The 21,601-nt window shown below is 37.9% G+C and overlaps 2 protein-coding genes across 9 annotated transcripts in view; both read right to left on the minus strand.

The window, feature by feature from the left end:
- ERCC5 (ERCC excision repair 5, endonuclease) overlaps positions 1–4,930 on the minus strand; it is a gene marked incomplete at its 3' end in the record, with an annotated part of 135,913 nt that extends 130,983 nt beyond the window's left edge. For all 4 annotated transcript variants that reach the window (XM_080661719.1, XM_080661718.1, XM_080661720.1 and 1 more), the window contains exons 1-4: positions 4,445–4,930; positions 2,511–2,686; positions 588–703; positions 23–109 (exon numbers count right to left, since the gene is read on the minus strand). In XM_080661719.1, the coding sequence (XP_080517845.1) occupies positions 23–109; positions 588–703; positions 2,511–2,686; positions 4,445–4,532 (467 nt within the window). In that variant the 5' untranslated portion in view covers positions 4,533–4,930. The remainder of the gene's footprint in view (positions 1–22; positions 110–587; positions 704–2,510; positions 2,687–4,444) is intronic.
- A 2,831-nt stretch (positions 4,931–7,761) lies between these two features.
- The window catches only part of BIVM (basic, immunoglobulin-like variable motif containing), a 36,164-nt gene continuing 22,324 nt past the window's right edge, over positions 7,762–21,601 (minus strand). For 4 of the 5 annotated variants that reach the window (XM_080661726.1, XM_080661728.1, XM_080661727.1 and 1 more), the window contains exons 4-10: positions 19,566–19,661; positions 19,177–19,281; positions 18,865–18,959; positions 12,805–12,937; positions 11,345–11,431; positions 10,460–10,556; positions 7,762–9,456 (exon numbers count right to left, since the gene is read on the minus strand). In XM_080661726.1, the coding sequence (XP_080517852.1) occupies positions 9,163–9,456; positions 10,460–10,556; positions 11,345–11,431; positions 12,805–12,937; positions 18,865–18,959; positions 19,177–19,281; positions 19,566–19,661 (907 nt within the window). In that variant the 3' untranslated portion in view covers positions 7,762–9,162. The remainder of the gene's footprint in view (positions 9,457–10,459; positions 10,557–11,344; positions 11,432–12,804; positions 12,938–18,864; positions 18,960–19,176; positions 19,282–19,565; positions 19,662–21,601) is intronic. The other variant, XM_080661730.1, reaches the window with a different exon arrangement.

Raw genomic sequence — 21,601 nt, forward strand, 5'->3', positions numbered from 1 at the left:
ATATTTTGAAATAAACATTTACCTGTTTTTTTCCTCCGCTTGTAAAGGTGGCAAAGCATAGATGTCATCTTCTCTTTTAACTTGAGTAAGACTAGGTAGTGCTTCATCTCTGCAAAGTACACACAGGCTTAAACAGAGATGACAGGAAATAGCACCTTGAATCAATAGTACTCGCCCATTGATTACAGAAACCGTGCTGAGGAGCTGAGAAAGGGAAAAACACAGGCAATGGCTACCCAGGCCACTGCTGTGAAAAGTAAGTACAGCCTAGAGAAAGAGGAAACTTACTGCAGTGCCTCAGAGCCTGGGTCACAGCCTGAAGTGCAGACATGAAAAAGAACCTTATAAAAGTAAAACGTGCATGCAGGGCAACACTATAGCTTTTCTTTCTCGTCAAAGCTAATTCACACAGAACAGAGAATTTCCAAAACCTCAAATTATTAGGTCAAAAGGACATCCCACTTATTCCTCTCATTTCACTCTCTCTCCTGCTGTGAATTAAAATTAGGAAAAGGCAGCCACAGGAATCCAATGCAAAAATTAAAAAGGCTTAAATTAATCTTTGAAAAATGTAATTTCCCTCTTACCTTTTGCTTCTTAAGGCAGTTTTGATAGCTTGTCTTTTCAAAAATGTTTTCAAAAGCTTTTCTGTAGTTTTTTTGGAGTCACTGGTTGCCAAGTCTTTTTTCTGCCTTCTCTTAGCCTGTGAAAAGAATGGACACAAGATTTTACCTCAGAGTATTAGTATGTTAAAAACATCTCTGTGATTTTTTTCCCCATAGAATTTGGTTTTCTGAGCTTTTAGACGACAGCTATTTTAGTATTTCCTATAATTGCCGTGTCAGTGGCTATCTTCAGGTTTCTCACATGTAAAGGACGCCTAGTCTCCATTTAGCTACTACTTAATAGACTGGATATTATATATATTAATTTACTTTCAGTTTCTTTTAACAGTCCTCAAGAAGCCTAAAACTTAATTACATATAATGAAGTTACTGCTTCCCAAAAAGGGATTATATTAATTAACTTATTCTTTGAAATGCCACTGCTATGCCAAAACCAATTTCTGACATTGGTTTTTATAAAAAATACATTACTTATATGTAACTCTGTCCTTTAACATTCATGATTATATCATAAGAAATCCTAAAATGTATTAGAATACCTTATAAGGAATGTCCAAGTAGGGGAAAATGAGAGTCTCCATGTTTATGGTTGAATATAAGGCAGAAATACCAAAACATCCTTTTTTGAAATCGAGATCTGATATATAACATAGTTGAAGGTGTACAATGTGTTGGTTTGATACATTCATATATTGCAATATGATTGTAAGGTAGAGCTAACTCCTTTATTTGAAGTGGGAAAACTGCAGATATGTTGTGTAAGGGCCCATACAAACTTACAACCAGTAGGTAAATAAGTTCTGGAGTTCTCTTTTTCTTTCTAATCCTTCCAAAGACTACCTGATATAGAGTATAATTACTGCAACATTTTTGACTAGATCTTTTACTGAGGCAACAAATGTCCACAAGCATTTAGAGATCCTTACTTTTACCCTATGCCCTCATTTAGTATCTGTCTGGTACGATTACAAGGTCATGAGCTGACATTTTCAACTTATAAAGGTCATATATCTAATTACTTCAAAATTCACAACATTGTTCAAACACTTTTTAAACTAATTTCAGAATAAAGAAACTTATTCTTTTATATCCATTTAGTCAAACTTGGCAACACATAACATTGCTCACTCCTAAAATTCAATTCACCTTTAAAAGAAGGCTAACCATCACGGATGACCCTTAATCTCAGACTCAGGGAGCCATTTCCCCTATAGATTTTCTGTAATGCTCTGAGCAGTAGCAACATAACCAGAACAAATGTAGAACACCTAAGAAAACACTGTAAAGCAGTGGTTCTCAACCTTCCTAATGCCGCGACCCTTTAATACAGTTCCTCGTGTTGTGGTGACCCCCAACCATAAAATTATTTTCGTTGCTACTTCGTAACTGTAATTTTGCTACTGTTAATGAATCGTAATGTAAATATCTGTGTTTTCCGATGCCGCTAGCAGGGTCGCCTAAGACCATCGGAAAACACAGATATTTACATTACGATTCATAACAGTAGCAAAATTACAGTTACGAAGTAGCAACGAAAATAATTTTATGGTTGGGGGTCACCACAACACGAGGAACTGTATTAAAGGGTCGCGGCATTAGGAAGGTTGAGAACCACTGCTCGAAAGGATAAGGTCTCAACTGTAACAATTTCAGTCTTTTTATTAAAAGTTAAATTTTATCATTGCCACCATGATATAGTCCCATATATAAACCTTTTTTTCCAAGGAAAAGTGTTTATTTGTTCAAGAAAATTTAAATTAAATTGTACATATGTCAAAATAAATCTTGGTTTCCAAAATTCTAAAGAGAAAGTTAAAATTTTATCTGAACTTTTCTTTCGTTCTAAGAATGTGGAAAGAAAAAAAAAAGATCAATGATTCTTACCAGAGTTTGTTTCTTCAGTAGTGGAGCATCCCCATCAAACACAAAAATAGGACGAATTCGAAAAAATAAGAGTTTGCAGAGTCGATGAAACAAAGTGAGAAGATGAGCATTTTCTATTGAGTTCCCATGGCGATCTCGGACTCCTTTAAGTGCCTGGTTTAACCAAATGCTAATATCTGGAAGTACTGTTAATGAAAACGTTTTGGAATCTCTTTCCTCCATCTCCCTATTTCAAATTCCTAATAACTGATACCAATCCAAAAGATGAAACTAAGGACTCATCACAATTAATTCGAAATTGAAAAATGTTTAGCCCTGAAGAATCTACCTAAAACCAATTAACTTTATTTCTACTATTCACACACTGAATTCTAAAATCTTACATAGACATAAGTATCCTTTTAAGAAGTCTAATTTCAAAAAAAAAATTATACTTTAAAAAATCTAATTATCTCTATGGAATTGTAATAAATTAGCACAACTCTTTTGGAGAACAACTTGTGACATTCCTTTTAAATGATTCATTCTTTCAAAAAAAAAGTCCCAAAACCCCATGAAAATCATTTCATGTCCGAAAAGAGCTAAGACTTCTGAAAACAGATAATCTAAATTAAATGCTCTGCCTTTCCTTACATTGGACAACTTCCTAAAAAACTGGAATGCTGAACTTCATGTGTCATCTCAATGAATTTATAAATAATGAAACCTTCATATGGGCTACAATGCAAAATGGCCTAAATCTTTACTGCAGTGTTAAAGGCTCCTGTGACAAAACTGCTTTCATTCTCATACAGTTCTATGAAGAAAATCTTTAGAAAGCAGTGATTTGACCATTAGAGGGCAGCAATACGACCTATGCTTACACACACACCCCACCACCACAACTTTCCCTTTCCCCAAGGTGCTCTGCATAAAAACTGGTAAGCGCAAATCCATTACAGATGTATTCCGAGATTCACGCTGCAAAAAAGTAGTATAATAATAATTATATTACTTATAGGTTCCCATTTAGGGAAGTAGTATAAGTTACCACGAGCCTAGAACATAAAAGACTCCAACAACAACAACAAAAAAAGAATGCTCAGCAAGTAAAAAAAAAAAAGTGGCAATTTCAGAAAGAGCAGTTCACATGTTTTGGTAATGAAGAAAAACATATTTCATTCCAAAGACACGAACAAAACCAGCCAAGCATGCACACAAACAACAGTCCTTAAAAAGTCTTGGGAGCAAAATAATTCACCGTTTATCTTTTTTTTTTTTTTTTTCGTGCAGTGTAGTACCATATAAATTTCCTATTCTAAAAAAAAATTAAAACGTCAAACACTTGATCACACTATCCTTCCTCTAACAAACATAAACTGAGGACTGAAAACAGCAGGCAAAGCTACCGGTGGGAAGCCTACTTCGTTTTCTCCATGCTGACTTCCCAGTCGGGATAACACTTTACGATATTAACAGTGCCAGACACTATTCTAAACTTCCTTCATTTAAATAACCCCTTTATTCCCCATCCCACCCGCTGTGTGTAGATACCATCACCTCCACTTTCCTGGTGAGAGAACTAAAGCATTGGGAAGCGTAAAGCACTGCCCCTATGTGATAAAACCAGAATTCCAATCAGAGGGGGTGCCGCGGAAACCGGTTTGGCTCAGTGGATAGAGCGTAGGCCTGCGGACTGAAGGGTCCCGGGTTCGATTCCGGTCAAGGGCATGTGCCTTGGTTGCGGGCGCATCCCCGGGGGAGGTGTGCAGGAGGCAGCTGATTGATGTTTCTAGCTCTCTATCCTTCTCCCTTCCTCTCTGTAGAAAAATCAATAAACTATATTAAAAAAAAAAAACAGAGGGGGAGCTGGGGGGCTGGGGAGTAAACATCGAAGAGGGAGCACAACCCTGACGCGAATCTGCATCCCGGCACCGACGCCTCGTTAAGGATACCCACGGCCAGGATCTTCCCTTCCAGCGTCTCCGGGCAGATCTGCCGGCCCGAGCACTCCAGCAGCTTCCAGAGGCCCTGGACTCCCATGAGGCTGGCAAGTCTCAGAGCGCAACGCGATGGTGGAGTCGCGGGAGACTTTTTATTCTAATTCTTCTACCACCGGCTGCCTCACCGCCCAGAACACAGAAAGAGCGACCCTGCTCCAACTCAGGAAAGGTGGAAAATAATCCGCGGTTCGCAGCGACCGACACCGCCGCCCTGAAGAGAGAAGGAACCAGAGAACGGCCGACGCAGGGCTCCCCAGCGTTCTGTCTCAAATGTTTGCACTCTTAACGCACGGCTCGGGTGAGGGGACCGCGCAGGCGAGAAAATCAGCCTGAAGGCGCCCCTGCGACCCCACCGATCTTCCCGAGTTGGTGCGGAAACCCCTGCGAAATGGGGCTTCTCAGAGTCCATAGGATGCGCTGCGCACGCAGAACGGAAGTTGCGCTTCACCGCGCTTACGCTGTATTGACGCGCCCCGCGCTCCGGAAGTGAGGGCTCGGTTCGCGCTATGTTTGTCGGGTCAGTGCTGTGCTTCCTTTTCGCTGGCATTCTCAGTGAAAAGTTAAAACGATGCACAAAGTGTGTACTTGCTGAGGTAACGACGACTTTCTACGTGCTTTCTCGGTATCAGTTCTCTCCACTGGCCGCCACTTTTGAAAACTGTTTTTAAATTGATTTTAGAGGGAGAGACAGAGGAACGTGGATTTGTTGCTCCACTTACTGATGCATTCCTTGGTTGCTTCTTGTATGTGCCCTGACGGGGATCCAGCCTGCAACCTTGGAATATAGACAGGACGCCCTTACCAACTGAAATACCGGACCAGGGACTTGTGAACACTCTTAATACTGAGTATTTTTTACTCGAAGCAACAACAGAAAGGTGGATGCTTTGTTGGTGTTTTTAAGTTAATATTTGTTTGATAACTTGTAGTAACTAGATAACTTGTAGTAAGATTTAAAGCCTTAACCCTTGAAATATAGTTTATTTTTTCTCTGGCGTTTAAAATTTAGTATTCCGCCGCTTGTAAGTCAGAAATGACAAGAAACCAATTGCCAGATGAGTTCCCGGGAAGTCAATGACTCTGGAAACCTCAGGCCAAGATTCAGATCCGACCACACCCCATTATAGTTCAGGTAACAGTTTAGAAGTTTCTTCATCTGTAAGCTTGGCATAACACCAATCATGCAGACTATTTTAGCTAGGAACAGAGCTGATTGTATGCAAAGTGCTTACATTAGTAGATACTCAATAAATGACAGCTTATACCTACTGGTTCAGAATTGAACTACTGAAACTAGATTCATAATCAAAAGGCAAATAATTCCTAGAAATCGTTCTTAGTTGTATTTTACAGAGGTTAATATAATTGCCTATTCAATTTTTGTCTCCCTCCACAGTAGACTGTAAACTTATTGAAGCCAAGCACTATTTTGTTGAATGTTATGTCCCCCATTCCTGACACTTAGCAGGGATTCCATATGTATTTTCTCAAAAATCTCTTCAGCTTCCTCTGAAGCTCTTCAGTGCTCCTTGCACCCAGCTGAGCGAATTTCCTCCCAAGGCAGGAAGACATTGGTCCAGATCCCACCTGAGCTGCATAATAGCCCTGTGTTAGTGGGCTGAATTGTGTTCCCCTCCAAAATTATGTTGAAGTCCTAACCCCCAGTAACTCAGAATGTGACTGTATTTGGAGATTGAGACTTTTAAAAGTTGATTAATTTAAAATAAGGCCCGTAGGGTCAGACTAATCCAATCTGACTGGGGTCTGAAGCAGAGGGACACCGGGGACGTGTACACAGAGAAAACACCATCTGAGGACACAGCGAGAAGGCAGCCATCTGTATGCCAAGGAGAAAGGCTCAGGAGAAAGCAAACCCGTCAAAACCCTGATCTTGGACTTCTAGCTTACAGAACTGTGAGAAAATAAATTTCTGTTGTTTAAGCCACCCAGTTTGTGGTATTTTGTTGTGGTAGCCCTAGCAAACTAAGATCCCCTTTAATCTCAGGCAAGTTTCTTCACCATTGCGAGTCGGTGAATAAAATGGAGATGCCACCATTTTCCTGGGGTTGTTCCGAGATCAGCGATTTAACATGAAACAACCAGTGGATAATAGTGCCTAGTTTGTTAAGTGAATGACTAAGGGAGACAATGCTCTGGGTAAAATTGAGATACAGAATGTCATCACATCCTAGAGCACCTTGCCCTAACCCTTCCAGTGTCCAGGAGAAGGCAAGTTGGAAAGTTATAGCTACTGCACCAGCTTGGCCTAACGATGGGGAATAGTACTGGGAAAAGAAACAGTTTCAGGATTTTATGTAAATGAACTTTTTTTTTTTTTTTTTTACTGAGAGCTGGGTTAAAAAAAAAAAAAAAAAAGCTAATGTGAGCATGTGAATAAGTGTTTTTAAAACCAGAGCACATTTCTTAAAATACAAAATATTATTTTGAAGGAATAGCAACTAAGGGGTGTCTCTTTTATAAGCCATTAGCTCCTTGAGATGCTGTTTAATGGGCTCTCAAGTTTCAGAACAGTAAAATACACATCTTCTGGAGTAATAGCAAGCACTTAAATAGCAATTCCTACCTGTAAAGCACTGTTGTTAACACTTTATATGTACTAACTTAATTATTCAAAACAGTTTATAAAATAGATACTGTTATCCCAATTTTACCAATGAGGACACAAGCACATAAAAAAATAATCTTAATTTGCCCAAGGTGATACAGGTAGTAAATGCAGAGCCAGTATTTGAACACTTAATGCTTCTATGGACACTCCTAAGAGGACTTGACCAAAAAAATAAACATGACAGGAATGTTACTAATATTGAAAGAGAAGTGTGGAGTAACTTGCTGATTGTTTCTGGAAAAGTCTGTAAACTTCAGTGTGCTCTTGATAACTCAAACTTATTAGCGATGTTAGGTGTCACTGTATTCTTCATTTTATGTTGCATTTGTCTCATTTCCTTTTGGCTCTTTCTCATCTCTGAAATATTCAAACTAAATTAAATTGCTGATATTCAACCATGTTTGACCTACAAAATTGAAAACTTCATTTGTTTCAAGCTAATAAGAATTAAGTTTCCAATTTCTTATTATAAAGTCTTATAGAAATCTAAAATTATAGTCAATGCATATTATTCCGTTAATTATAAAAGTCAGATACGAGATGGTTTCTTATAACACACTACTTAGACAGAATTGACAAATTATGTACTTCAAGCAAAATGATAAAACTCCATAAAACAAAGGTTAAAACATTCACATGATTAAAAGTAGAAAACAAAACTTTATTTGATGAAAACTTCGTAAAAGTTCCAGTATGAAGTAACAAAATCAACAACCTACAAATCTCTTTCAGTCTACTGCATTTCAAGCAAAATATTCCCTTCAGAAAAATGACCATTTCATAATTTATATCCCCTTTTGTAGGTTTATACATGTCTGAGTGGACACATGGATACAAAATTCAAAAGAGAAAATAAAAATATTTTAAAAATAAAAATCTGAACCTTCTCCTTGAGATATATTGCAATATGGTTACCAACATATTCAGCACCTTGTAATAATCAAGTTACTGATTTGAGTTCTGGAACAGCCTCTGAAATGAAAGAACAAGATATCCTAATCCTTTGTGAGTCACGGGTTGACTACACAAGAAAAATTGACAGCAAATACAGAGGAGCTCAAATATATGAAATTCACACTTTCTGAACTATTTAACACTGGCTTCAAACAACTAATTGTCAAATGTTTTAAAAAAGAAAACAGCTCAGAGTATGGAATATGGATAGTTGCCCTCTGAATGCAACTTTAATGCTGTTATCAATATATGACTCCATTTTGAAGGACTAATCAAATATCAGATCTCATTTCACAGATTACCATGTATATAGAAACTATGGATGCCACTTGTTCTTTTACTCAATGCCTAAAACAGATTGTAGACCTACAGAAGTCTTTCAAGACCTAAAGTTCTTGTCAATATTTGATAGTAACATACCAAGTCAAGAAAGTCAAGAATATCCTGAAACAATGCATTAGGTCACTCATGTGCACCAATAGAAAGGATTAGTTTCTTGAGTCTTTTCTCTTTTGCCTCTTTATTGAAAATCCTGAGAAAGTTAACCAGGAAACAAATGAGGCAGGCAAGATACTGTTATAAGGGAAAGAATTACTGGGTTCACTGAATAATTTTAAATGAGCTTTAACCATGACAGAAAACTAGAAATCAATAGCCCCATTTTTTTTTATTTTTATTTTTTTTAGGGCAGATAGTGCCTTATATCATGAGCTTTGGAATAAAACTATCTGCAACAAATATCTTGGGATCAAGTCATAATAAAGTCTGTCAAGCTTAACTATTTCAAATTGTGATGTTAAGTAAATTTGTATTTGTTTATATGTAATTGTATTGAGTTTGTTAAATTGTCCAGAATGTTTATATACCCTTAAATGTAAAAAGTCAATAGTCTGTGCTTATCCGCTTATATATCTGAAATCACCCTTTAGAATCATTTACAAGCTTATTTACTGGAGAACTACAGGGTTATGTTTTATACCACCAGATCTGTTCCTATTTTAAGTTGACTTAATAAAATCTTCTACTGTCTTAATGCAGTCCTGTACAAACAATTGCATAACATGAGTTTTTCAGTACCCAAGCATAGTCAATCATTCCCACCATAATCACTGTAACCCTGGTAGCCACTGTTCCTTCTCTCATGAATACTGGACATCTTTTTCCATGCTGATTCCTGATGGAAACTAGCACTGAAAGACCGGCCCAGGCGCCCATGATGCTTCTTGGAGATATTGTCTTCACTCTCAGATTTGGCAATTCCCTGGCCATGTGTTGGAGGTTGTGACTCTTGTCTAATGGTTCCAAATGGAAAGTTCCAAAGGCCAAACCTTTGCCAACTAAGTCTCTGAAATGCTATAATACAATGCAAATTTCCCCCAACCTGAGAAGGAAAAAAAGTTGTGTGAAAAAAATGATGGGAAATGAATTTCCTATGAATTCCCTTATATGTTCCCCCTTCATCTGCCTCAAAATAGTATTTATTCTTTCAGACATTATCATATCACATTATCCTGCATTTTCCTTGACCAGCTGTCATTACAAAACTATAACAAAGCCCACACCTTTGTCAGTCTTTGATAGTAACATACTTAGTCAAGAAAGTCAAGAACATCCTCAATCAATGAACTAAGTCACCCATTTGCACCAACAGGAAGGATTAATTTCTTGAGTCTTTTCTCTTTGCCTCTTTATTGAGAATCCTTGGAAAGTTAATCAGGAAACAAAGGAGCCAAAACACCTTTCCCTCATATGCCACTCACATACACTATAGCCTCCCCTTCTGCCTGATCTAAACACCATCATTCCTCTTCCTCTCTTACACACTCTTCCTTTGTTAGTAGAATTATATCAATGGGATGCCTACTCAATCCATAGAATCTACCTTTCTCTGAAAAATAGCCCCAGCAGTCTTGTTTGTATACATAGCTCTGCCCCAAGGCCACAGTTAATATGGCTCAGGAGTGAACACCTCAGATTGGGCAATTCCCTAGCCATGTGTAGGGCCAAGCCGGGACAAAACTATGGAACTAGGCTTGAGGCAGGCCAATCTCAGTATAGACTGCACATCTGAAAGAGAGACATAAAGATGATGACCATCATCATCAGGAAGTAAGTAATCAGACAAAAAGACAACAACATACAACTTCCAAAAGAATTACAGACTATCTACTTGGTCTCGACATTCTTTTACCTGGTACCAGGCCCTTATGAATCCAAGAAACACTCCTTGCCCTTTCGTTTTTAACATACCCCTGTGTTCTTAAAATAATTTTCACTTTTCTGTCGAAGATGTTCTAAACTGGGTTTCTATTATTTATAATCTAGAGTGAAATATTGCATTTTGGCCAGTTGGGAAATGACTTCACATACAATGGTGTTCTTACCTTCTTGGTTTTTCGATACTGCAGCCCCCTCTCCAAGTGCCGGATATCTAGAAATTCTGGATTTTGAGTATTCAGATCAGTAACAATATCTGCCCACCTATAGTTAAGAAGGAAGAATATAAAGCACAATTTTCTTTTTGGTACAAAATGCCACTGTAATGAAACTTTTCACATGAGCAATATTCTACAATATTACTGTGGCAATAAGTTGTTTATCTCAGGATTGTTCCACCTACTAAGTTCTAATAAACTCTTGTTTTTATGACAATTCTGTTTATGCAATTATTGTCAGGTTTCTCAGTTTAAAAATGGTTAGTCTCCCTATGAAATAAATATGTAACAACCTATTAGACAATATCCTGCAGGCTAAAGTAGAAACAGTCTATATTTCCTTCTTAATTAGAGTCAAATGTATTTCCAAAACACTTAAAATTAACATGCCTTTATTTACAGACAATATGATTGTGTGGAAAATCCAAAGTAATTACAAACTGCTTTGTATTGCAAAACTATTAATAGAACGAATAAGTGAATTTGGCAAAGATGCAAGATTTAAGGCATATATAGAAAAACCAATTGTATTTATGTACCCAGTCAGAAAATAACAGAAGTGGGGGGGAATCAAATTACAATAGCATCAGAAAATACACTTAGGAGAAAATGCTAACAAAACATACATAAAATCTTTATGGAAAAATACAAAATATTGCAGGAGAGAAATTAAAGCTCTAATTGCGTGGAAGTATAGTCTATATTCACAAATTAGAAGACTCCATATTGTTATGTAATTTTCTGCAAACTAAACTATGGATTCTATAGATTGTATTCCAATCAAAATTCCAACAGGCTTTTCAGCAGAAATTGAAAAAAAGGAAGTTAACATACTTTTTACAGTGAATAGCAGGATGTTTTCTACTTGATTCTCCAATTAAGATCCAATATTCTACTTCTTGTGGTGAGAGGGGACCCCTGCTAGATTTAAAATACATTCACAGTATGTTTAATGAAGGTCATTTATTCCCTTGAAAATAGTGCTTCAATTATATATTAATAAAAGACGTATTAAAGTTTATAGATATTGGAGTTTGGGCTTGAACAAATGTCTGAACACAAAGAGAAAGCATAAATTAAATTTTGGTCTTGACTTCTATAAAATCTAGGGCTAAAAAAGTTGACATATGCTATCTCTCAGCATCTAAACAGGGAGGAAACATCCTATCATGCTCTGAGAATTCTTCAGCTACTCTTCTCCTTTTACTAGGCATTTAAAAAGTCTCAAAAGGCATCCTAAAAATAAAACCCTAAAGCAGCGAATCGCCTGTGGAACTTTTAAACATACTGATGCCCTAATCCTGCCCTGGGAAATTCTAATTCAGATAGGTCAAGAATGGAGCACAGGCAAAGGTTTTCACAGTTTGAAGAGCATCTCAGGTGATTCCTAGGTACAGGCAGAGGTGAAAAATGCTCCTCCATAGTGAACAAAGTAGAAGTACTAGTTTTTCACGTTTTGCATGTGATAGATGTCTGGAATAAGGTGACATTGCAGGGTGAAACCACGTAAGATACAACATAACTCACCTCCAGAGAGATGAATAAAACATTTGGGGATTTGGAGAAACCAAGTAGTTTTCCTCTTATCCAACATTCACAAAATTCAATATCCAACATCCTGCTTCTCCCAGTTCGATCCTGCCTGTCTCAGGATCCCCCCACAACCCTCCATCCTTGCCCAACTCCAAATGCCTTGAGTGGGATACAAAGTTCACCAAATGCCTTGAGTGGGATTCAAAGTTCACATGGCGTCCAGCCTCAAAGAACCCATCCTATCCCCCTGATGACCAAGCCATATTCTACCAGCCTGAGTTTCGGTCCTCTCTGAGAGGACAGTGCTACCTCTTCTTCCTCTTCAGTTGTGAACAAACAAACAAACAAAAAAACAAAAAACAGAACCTTAACTGGGTGAAGAAAACCATGCCTAGCAATACTTTTACTAAAAGTATTCATGGCCTCTGTTTTCATCATTCTCAAATAGGACACTTCTTCCTTAGCTTTTAACTATCCTGGCATTATATCAACCCAGCATGAAGAAAACTTGCTAAGGAGGGGAAAGAGTACTAAAATTCAGTCAGCTTAATACATTTTTAAAATAAATAATTTTGTCAAAGAAATAAATAGAATTTAATCAAATGCAATTCTGCAAAAGAATAAGCTCAAATGCTTACAGAATAATATTACTTCATATAAGGAAAGCAAGTCTTCTGATTTCTAAGCACTAAATATTTCTTAAATGCTTTCTACAACACATTTTATGGTCAAGTATCCACATAACATACAGAAATGCTTACCTGAATGCTTTATTGGCTTTAACAGGGGTTGCTTCAAAGCCAATCGGACAAAAGTAATGATTCTGGCAATGATAAATATAAGCCATGGATTCATCTTTTAATCCACGAGTTAACTTTGACAAGGCCCCTGAAGCTACAATAAAAAAACAACAACAACAAAGGACCATGAAGCATTATCCATGCTTTACACAAAGGACTGGTTAACAACTGAAAGACAGCGGAAACATTACTGGGAACACACTGACATGGCTGGGGAAAAATGAGAAGCTACTGATGATACAAAAAAATATTAATGAATTATTTTCAGCTTCACCCTTCACACTGAAATTCAGAAAAACAGAATAGCAAACTACAGAACTGAAATATGCCTTGCTTTCCAAAACCTAATAACACACATACTTGTCTGAATTTAATTATCGTATATACATAGTGCATATAGTAATGGTCTCAACTTTTCTGGTTGAGCACATCTGTCACTGGACATTTCTGAATAAACATGCCCATTACAAGCATTTTTGTTTATAACTCTGTGCATATACTACTGTACTAATATGTGTTTTTTTAAGGATATACAAAAAGTAGGAATTTTAAATTAGATTAAAATATAGACATTCTAGTATGTTCTTTCCTTACCACAGTGGTCATCTTGCACAGCTCTACAGTGTGTACATCCCAGTTTGATGACCACTGAGATATATGAATATAAATTCCAGGTGATAAAGTTCCAAATATGGAAACTTCCTCTCACTAACATACAATTTACTCTTTCCCCGAAAGTTATACAGATTGGAGGAGCAGCTTTCACAAGGTAAGAATATCTGTAGAGGCAGACAGGTAGTAAGTACCAGGGCATCCTCTTATAATTGTTCTTCCTTGTATATTTCCCATGGCTAAATTGCTTGTGAGCTAATTTCAAAAGAATTACCATAAGCAACAACTTCTTACCAGCACTTAATACTTAAAGCCATTAACTGAGATTTCAGTATCCTGCATCTCCAAGAAGAAACTAAATTATTCATTAACAATAGCCTATTGAAACTGGAAATCCTAAAAATAGTTAAAGTAGATGGAAGCTTGTAAATCATGGTTTCTCTGATTGACTTTCTAACCACTGAAGTAGCTGAAGAACTCTAAGAACTGCAGGTCAATGGCTGTAGCAGAGCCAAGGAGGTGAACCCCACCCCCACCCCTGCAGATGCACACAAGTTATGAGTTCCACAGATACAATACTATTTCTGTCTTAAACTCTTTCTTTAAGGTTTCATCCATCTTTCCCATAGATTTTTGCCTCATGGCCTACCATCAGAACATACATGGTGGTCTTTTCTGCTTAAAATCTCTGTTTTATAATGATAAATACATCGTTCTTTTTGGGTTCTCCTGACAATTTAAAAATTGACACCCAAGGGAAGCTCTAAATGAAAAATAATAACTAAAATTCAGAAGATACTCAATACTTTATTTCCATAGTTGAACTTGATTTGCAGATAGGTTCTAGGCTAGTGAGCAAATTTAAATACATAGATTTGGACTACTTATAAATTCAGTAAGTCCAAAAAATGTTTATGCACATAACCAGTTTAGTAAAAAAAAACTCAAGATATTTTAAAAATTGTGGAAATGTCAAATAAAAATTTTCCCAAATGACTAAAATTGTAATGAAAGAACTTGTATATAACTTTTCAATGGAAATCTGTGTTTCACACCTTCCTTAAGTCAGATATAATACAAAACAGCTCACTTCTCTATTGTGACTATGGTTAGCAATTATTTTAACACATACTTATTGAGTCCTCCCATGTGTGAGGCACTGGGAAGACAGGAGGGAATAGGCTGGGTTCCTGGCCTCATGGAGCTGACTGTCCAGTGGAGGAAACCAACAATAAAATAATTATGGATGGTAATTTGTGTTTTAAGTGAAATAAATAGGGTGCTGGCTTAAAAGAAGGCTCAGGCATCAGACTTTAATATTCAGTGATGGCTCCTTGGAGATGGTGGCATTTAAGCTGAAACATGAAAGAGGAGAAGGATATGGGGGGAGTGAATTCTAGGGGACAGAACAACCCAGTAGTAAAGAAGCATATTGTATCTTTCACAGACACTGTCTCATTCTGAAGTCCCTCATAGTCTTGTGAAGTAGGTACTTGCAGTAGGCACTGGATTAGCGATTACTTTAATGTCCTGGAATGTATTCCAGATTTCCAAGCTCTTGATAAAGAGGTTAGATAACACCTCTTTAGAAAGACTGCAGCAGTTTTCAAATTTGAGCTTGCAAGGCTTGTTAAACAACAGATCACTCATGCTTGATTTAGTCAGTCTGCGATGGGGACCAAGAATTTGCATGTCTAATAAGGTACCAGGTGATGCTGATGTTTGTCTAGGAACCATATTTTGAGAGCCACCAGTCTAGAGTTAAGAGGAAATCTTATTTAACTCAATTCAGTATGTAATTTATGAGCACCTACTAACTATATCAGTAACTTCAGGAAACAAAAAACAAGTAATAACACAATATGTGAAGCTGTCCTCATAGGAAGGATAAAACAAGTAACTTTAATACAGGGCAGAATAAGACAGTGCCACAATAAAGGATTGCAATGCAAAGAAGAAAGTGCACATCAGGTCTATGGAATCAAGAAGGTGTGGCATCTGCCCTAACCGGTTTGGCTCAGTGGATAGAGCGTCGGCCTGCGGACTGAAGGGTCCCGGGTTCGATTCCGGTCAAGGGCATGTACCTTGGTTGCGGGCACATCCCCAGTGGGGGGTGTGCAGGAGGCAGCTGATCGATGTCTCTCTCTCATCGATGTTTCTAACTCTCTATCCCTCTCCCTTCCTCTCTGTAAAAAAATCAATAAAATATATTTTTTTTTAAAAAAGAAAGGTTGGCATCCAAGATGGAATTATTGAAGTGGAAGGATTTCAACAATCCAGGCAGAAGAAAGAGCATGAGAAGAAAACCAAAATCACTGGAGGGGAGGGATATAACCAGAGAACATCAAGTAGACTAGCTTAAAATACAGGGTATGATAGTATAGAGAGGCACTCCCAGAACTTCAGGGCAAAGTCATAAAAAGATCATCCTTTGAAATAAAAGATAGTAAATACAGTATTTAATGCATTCAAATGGTCATCCAATAAAATAATTCCATTTAGGACAAGGCATATAAGTGTGTTACATATGTAAACTAAATTCAGAACGATGTTCACTCTAGACCAGAGTATATCTAAAAAATCTGAAATTTAAGCAACAAAAAGCCACTACAAAATGCACAGCCCTAATTTGTATGGTATAAAGAAAGGAGAAAAACACTACTAGAGTTAGCTGGCCTGCAGTATATGTCCTAATCAGCCAACAAGAGAATTCTGGTATCTCTGATACTATGTTTATCACTCTAAGTTAATATACCAACATTCTGATATTCATTGAGTTTAGTATGAGTTTCTTCTGTAGAGCTTGATCATCTATAGAAGGACTATAAAGAACTCTAGAACAATTTATTAGAATGTATTTTTACACCTTGAAAGACAAGAACCAGATTTTATAATCTACCAACATAATATCCTGCAAGGCTCTTATTCCCTTGAAAATATTTTAAATACAACTGGGAAATGTAGGACAGCAGTGGGAGGCCAATCTATATTGGCTTTGAATGATGCTAAAGTATTTATGCTTTAAGCAAGCACTAAAGAGCTCTTTAAAAAGAAAGAGATCTATTAGCACTGCACATTAACAAGATTTATCTGGCCTTGTGTCTATTATGAATTGGAGAAAACCAGTGGATGAGGAATATGAAAACTTAATGCAAAGTCCACCTGAGATGCGCTAATGCACTGCAGTAAGCTGGCAGCAGTGGCCCCAGCGAGGATATACATGAATTATTTTGGGGTTGGGCAGAGGTAGCTATTCTCTGTTAAGCAAAAACAATGAGTTACAATACCTACTAGAAGAATAAAAATGCACAAACATTAGTATACTTTTCAAGCTAGCTGATTAAAAAATGAATCTAGACTTCTCTGGCACAAATGTTGGTAGCTAAGTAAACCAACAGTTTGAAGTTCCTGAATAATAATAAGTAAATAATAATAATAGTAATAATAAGTTAAAAATAAGAAGTGAGCCAATAGTTTGAAACTAATGTTGACAACTTCTAACACGAACTTTTATTGTAAGTAATTGCATCTCTGAAAAACATACTTCAATGCATATTAACAGCAAGATCTGTTAATTTTGTCAAAATCCCTGGATTTTGTTTTTATTCCATGAGTGAGCTGAGGAAATTAACATGTCAGCAAGAATGGGGGTGTTATAAAATCAAAGAAACATAGTCCCCAAGAAAATGTAAAGTCTATTGTGGAAAACAGGCCTAACCGTCCTTAAAAAATAACTGAAACAAAAAGAGGAGATACATTTCAAAGTACTTTTTAAATGAACAGCAACAACTGACAATGGCTGCATATCCCAGAGACAAATAAGAAAAGCCTAATTCTGCAACTCTTTCTTCCACAATGAGAGAGAACAGAAAATACTTTTGCTTAACATATGCACCACTCCTCTGAATACAATCAGAAGTTCTAGGGTAACATGTGTGAGGTCACAGGGCAACATAAGGAATCATAGGGCCACTAAGAGCAGTCCCTGTGATCTAGGAGCTGAGCAGACTCATTAAAAAGATGCAACATGATATAAGGGCTAATATGTCAAATGCCACAAGACAGTCGCAAATAATCATTACTATTGGAATTAAGAGGGATCGGCTTCTAAAATGGCAGTGAAAGCTTCAGAGATAAAGCAGGGCTTGCACAAGACCACTGATTATTGAAGAGGAAAATAAGAACATTCCTAGATGGGGGAGGCAAAACATCCTTCGGAAAATACACATAGAGAAAGAAACAGTGAGGAGTCAAATATTGTAATAGGAAAATGAAGACAGGAATAAAACTGGGAAAATACAACACTAAAATTTATTGATGGGCACTTAGGCTGTTTCCAAATCTTAGCTATTGTAAATTGTGCTGCTATGAACATAGGAGTGCATATATCCTTTCTGATTGGTATTTCTCGTTTCTTGGGATATATTCCTAGAAGTGGGATCACTGGGTCAAATGGGAGTTCCATTTTTAGTTTTTTGAGAAAACTCCATACTGTTCTCCACAGTACCTACACCAGTCTGCATTCCCACCAGCAGTGCACGAGGGTTCCTTTTTCTCCACATCCTTGCCAGCAACTTGTCATTTGTTATTTGTTGATGATAGCCATTCTGACAGGTGTGAGATGGTAAAATAATGCAAATTTAATTAGCACCTAAAACAATCCTTAAAATCAACTCCATTACTCTTTTATGTACAAGATTATTCCATAATAGAACTTTGTCACTTTCACAGTCCATTTTCCTGTTGTTATGCAGGTCTAACATCAAATACTCTAAAATCCTTGCATTCCTTTTTAGAAAAAGGAACTGTAAATTCTGTACTTCTTTCTGAGTTTTACCAACACATACAGGTGTGCAAATACACACATACATACATTCATTCACACACCCCATGGACCCAAACAATATAATAATGTATTAAAGCATTATTTATTAAATACTTTACAAGTCTAAAAGCTCTACATGTAAAGATGAGAAGAGCTAAAAATATTAAACTATAGCCCTGGCCGTATGGCCAGTTGGTTGAGTGTCGTCCGGTACACCAAAAGATTGGCTGTTGGACTCCTGGTGAGGGCACGTGCCCTGGTTGTAGGCTCGATCCCTGGTAGGAGATGTGCAGGAAGCAGCCAATTGATATCTTACTCCCACATCAATGTTTTTCTCTCTTTCTTCATCTTCCCTCCTCTCTCCTTAAAAATTAATAAAACATTTTAAAAGAAAAATATTAAACTGTATATTGAAAAGTGCCCTACAGGTTACTATTATGATTTCTCGCTCAGATAAAGAGATATAAAAGTAACAGACTGTGTTTAGTGTTTACATAACCAAAACAGCTAATCTTTGAGGTGGTTTAAAACATGTATGAATACACATGAATGTACATGTGTATTAATCTTCTATGTTTACCTACCAGTTTCTCCAGCTGTTTTATTCTTCCCATGAGGCTTATATAGAACATACGAGCATCCTTTTACATGGAAGTGGTCATTAATTTGTCTAAACCATCTGAAAATAACAAGAAGATTTACTCATAGAAACAGTTCCATAATAAAGATAGCCTTATTCCAATTCTAGAGAAATTCAGGCAGAGCCCAAGTTTGGTATATCTACTACAGGTTGGGGCCTGGCAGCTGCATACATGGTTTACTATCAACACGCATCTACAGCATTATTATTTTATAGAACTAGAAATAAAATATGTCTCTAAGCGAGAGCTTCATACCTCATAAGTGTTGTATTTCCAGTGAAAGGGCCAAATCTAATATCTTCAAATGGGGGTTGAAATCCCAAAATATGTAATGCTTCTTCTTGGGTAATCGGTGGAAGACTACAAAAGAAACATTGCCTTTCATTGTACAATTCCAACTATATGCAAATATAAACTGTCTCAATGTTAATATGTCTGTCTGATTTGTAAAAAATTTTGGTAATATTTTTAATTTTTATGTTATCAAAAATAATGCATACACATATCGTAGCTAAAAGACTTAAAACAAAATGCAGTAGTTTTTTCTCAATTTATGAAAAATCTATCCTTAAAAACCTTCCATTATAGAAAAAGCAAAACCAAATAGCATGGGAGTTTAGATACCAATAAATTAACATACTCACTTTCCAGCTCCCACTGTGCTATATAAGAAATTCCAACAAGAAACTAATGAAGAGATACCACAAGAAGTCTTATATTGTGGTCGGCTTATGCAGTACCTGGGAAAACAAAAGATTTTTCTTTACTTGAATGAATACAAAATAGGCATATAAATATGCAGCTCATGGCAACTAAAACTGTTTTAACATAATGAAAATTTTGATCATTTAAACCAAGATAAAATCTTTATTTGCTTAAAATATTTTTATATTTATTAAACGTATCATAAATGCATAACAACAATAAATCATTCATTTTAATAAAGATAGCTGATTATGACTACTAGTTAAAGTAGATGTTATCTAAACCAATGGGGGAAAATAATCTATATATATAAAAGCCAAGCAATCAGAATGGCGGACTGACCAGAACAACCAGCGGCTATGACGCGCACTGAGGCAGCCAACCAGCCTGATCCGGGCCCTGATAGTCCTCTCCTCCCCCAGCCGCCCGGTCCCCAATCGGCCCCCAACACCCCGATGGGGAGCGAGGCTGGCCAGCCAACTGCCCACGGCCCCTCCCCACCACCAGCCTGGCCCGATGGGCCCCATCAGGGTGGGCCAGCCGGACCACACCCGTGCATGAATTCATGCACCGGGCCTCTAGTGGTATATAAATGTAGACACCAAGTTCAAAAATTTCAGTGCAAATTCCTAGTTGGGCTGTAGATCAGTTATATGATCTACAAATATTTTCTCCCACTCTATATGTTGCCTTTTCACTTTGTTTATTGTTTTCTTTGACACGGATAAGCTTTTTAAGTTTTTAAGATATAGTCCCCTTTTGTTTATTTTTGCTTTTGTTACCTGTGGTTTTAGTGTCATATCCCAGAAATCACTTCTAAATCCAAGGTCATAAAACTTGTCCCCTATGATTTTTTCTATGAGTTTTATCATTTTAGGTCTTACATTTATGTCTTTAATCCATTTTGGGTTAATTCTTGTGTATAATCTACACTAATAAAAGAGAAACATGCAAATTGACCTTACCTCCGCTACACCCACAAGTCACGCCCACCAGCCAATCAGGAGCAAGTATGCAAATTAACCCAACCAAGATGGCTACAGCCACAGAGCAAGCAGGAGGCTTGGGTTTCCTGGGCAATGGAGGAACCCAAGCCTCCCACCCGCTCTAGCCAGCCCTGGCCTCCTCTGAAGGCTACAAAGTTTCAATTGTAGAAGATAAATAAATCCCAGATACCAGGGCCTCCACATGGGTTGCCAGGGGGTGTGGCCAGCCTGCAAACCACCACAGGCCCCTTGCCCAGGCCACCCCATGCCCCAAGGGAACCCCACCCTGATCCAGGACACCCTTCAGGGCAAACCAGCCGGCCCCCATCTGTGCACCAGGCCTCTATCCTATCTAATAAAAGAATAATATGCAAATTGACTGTCACTCCAACACACAAGATGGCTGCCCCCATGTAGTCAAAGATGGCTGCCCACATGTGGGCACAAGATGGCCACCACAAGATGGCCAGCAGGGGAGGGCAGTTGGGAGGGACCAGGCCTGCAGAGGAGGGAAGTTGGGGGCAACCGGGCCTGCAGGGAAGGGCAGTTGGGGGGACCCAGGCCTGCAGGGAAGGACAGTTAGGGGTGACCAGGCCTGCAGGGGGACGGCAGTTAGGGGCAATCAGGCTGGCAGGGGAGTGGTTAGGGGGTGATCAGGCTGGCAGGGAGAAGCGGTTAGGGGCAATCAGGAAGGCAGGCAGGCGAGCAGTTGGGAGCCAACAGTCCTAGATTGTGAGAGGGATGTCCGACTGCCCGTTTAGGCCCGATTCTACTGGGATCGGGCCTAAACGGGCAGTCGGACATCCCTCAAGGGGTCCCAGATTGGAGAGGGTGCAGGCTGGGCTGAGGGACACACACACCTGTGCACGAATTTCATGCACCAGGCCTCTAGTGTGAAATTAGGGTCCAACTTCATTCTTTTTTACATGGATATCCACTTTTCCCAGCACCATTTTCTGAAGAGACTATCCTTTCTCTATTCCATGGTC

The sequence above is a fragment of the Plecotus auritus genome, assembly GCF_963455305.1.
Source record: "Plecotus auritus genome assembly, chromosome: 3".
Lineage (NCBI taxonomy): Eukaryota > Metazoa > Chordata > Mammalia > Chiroptera > Vespertilionidae > Plecotus > Plecotus auritus.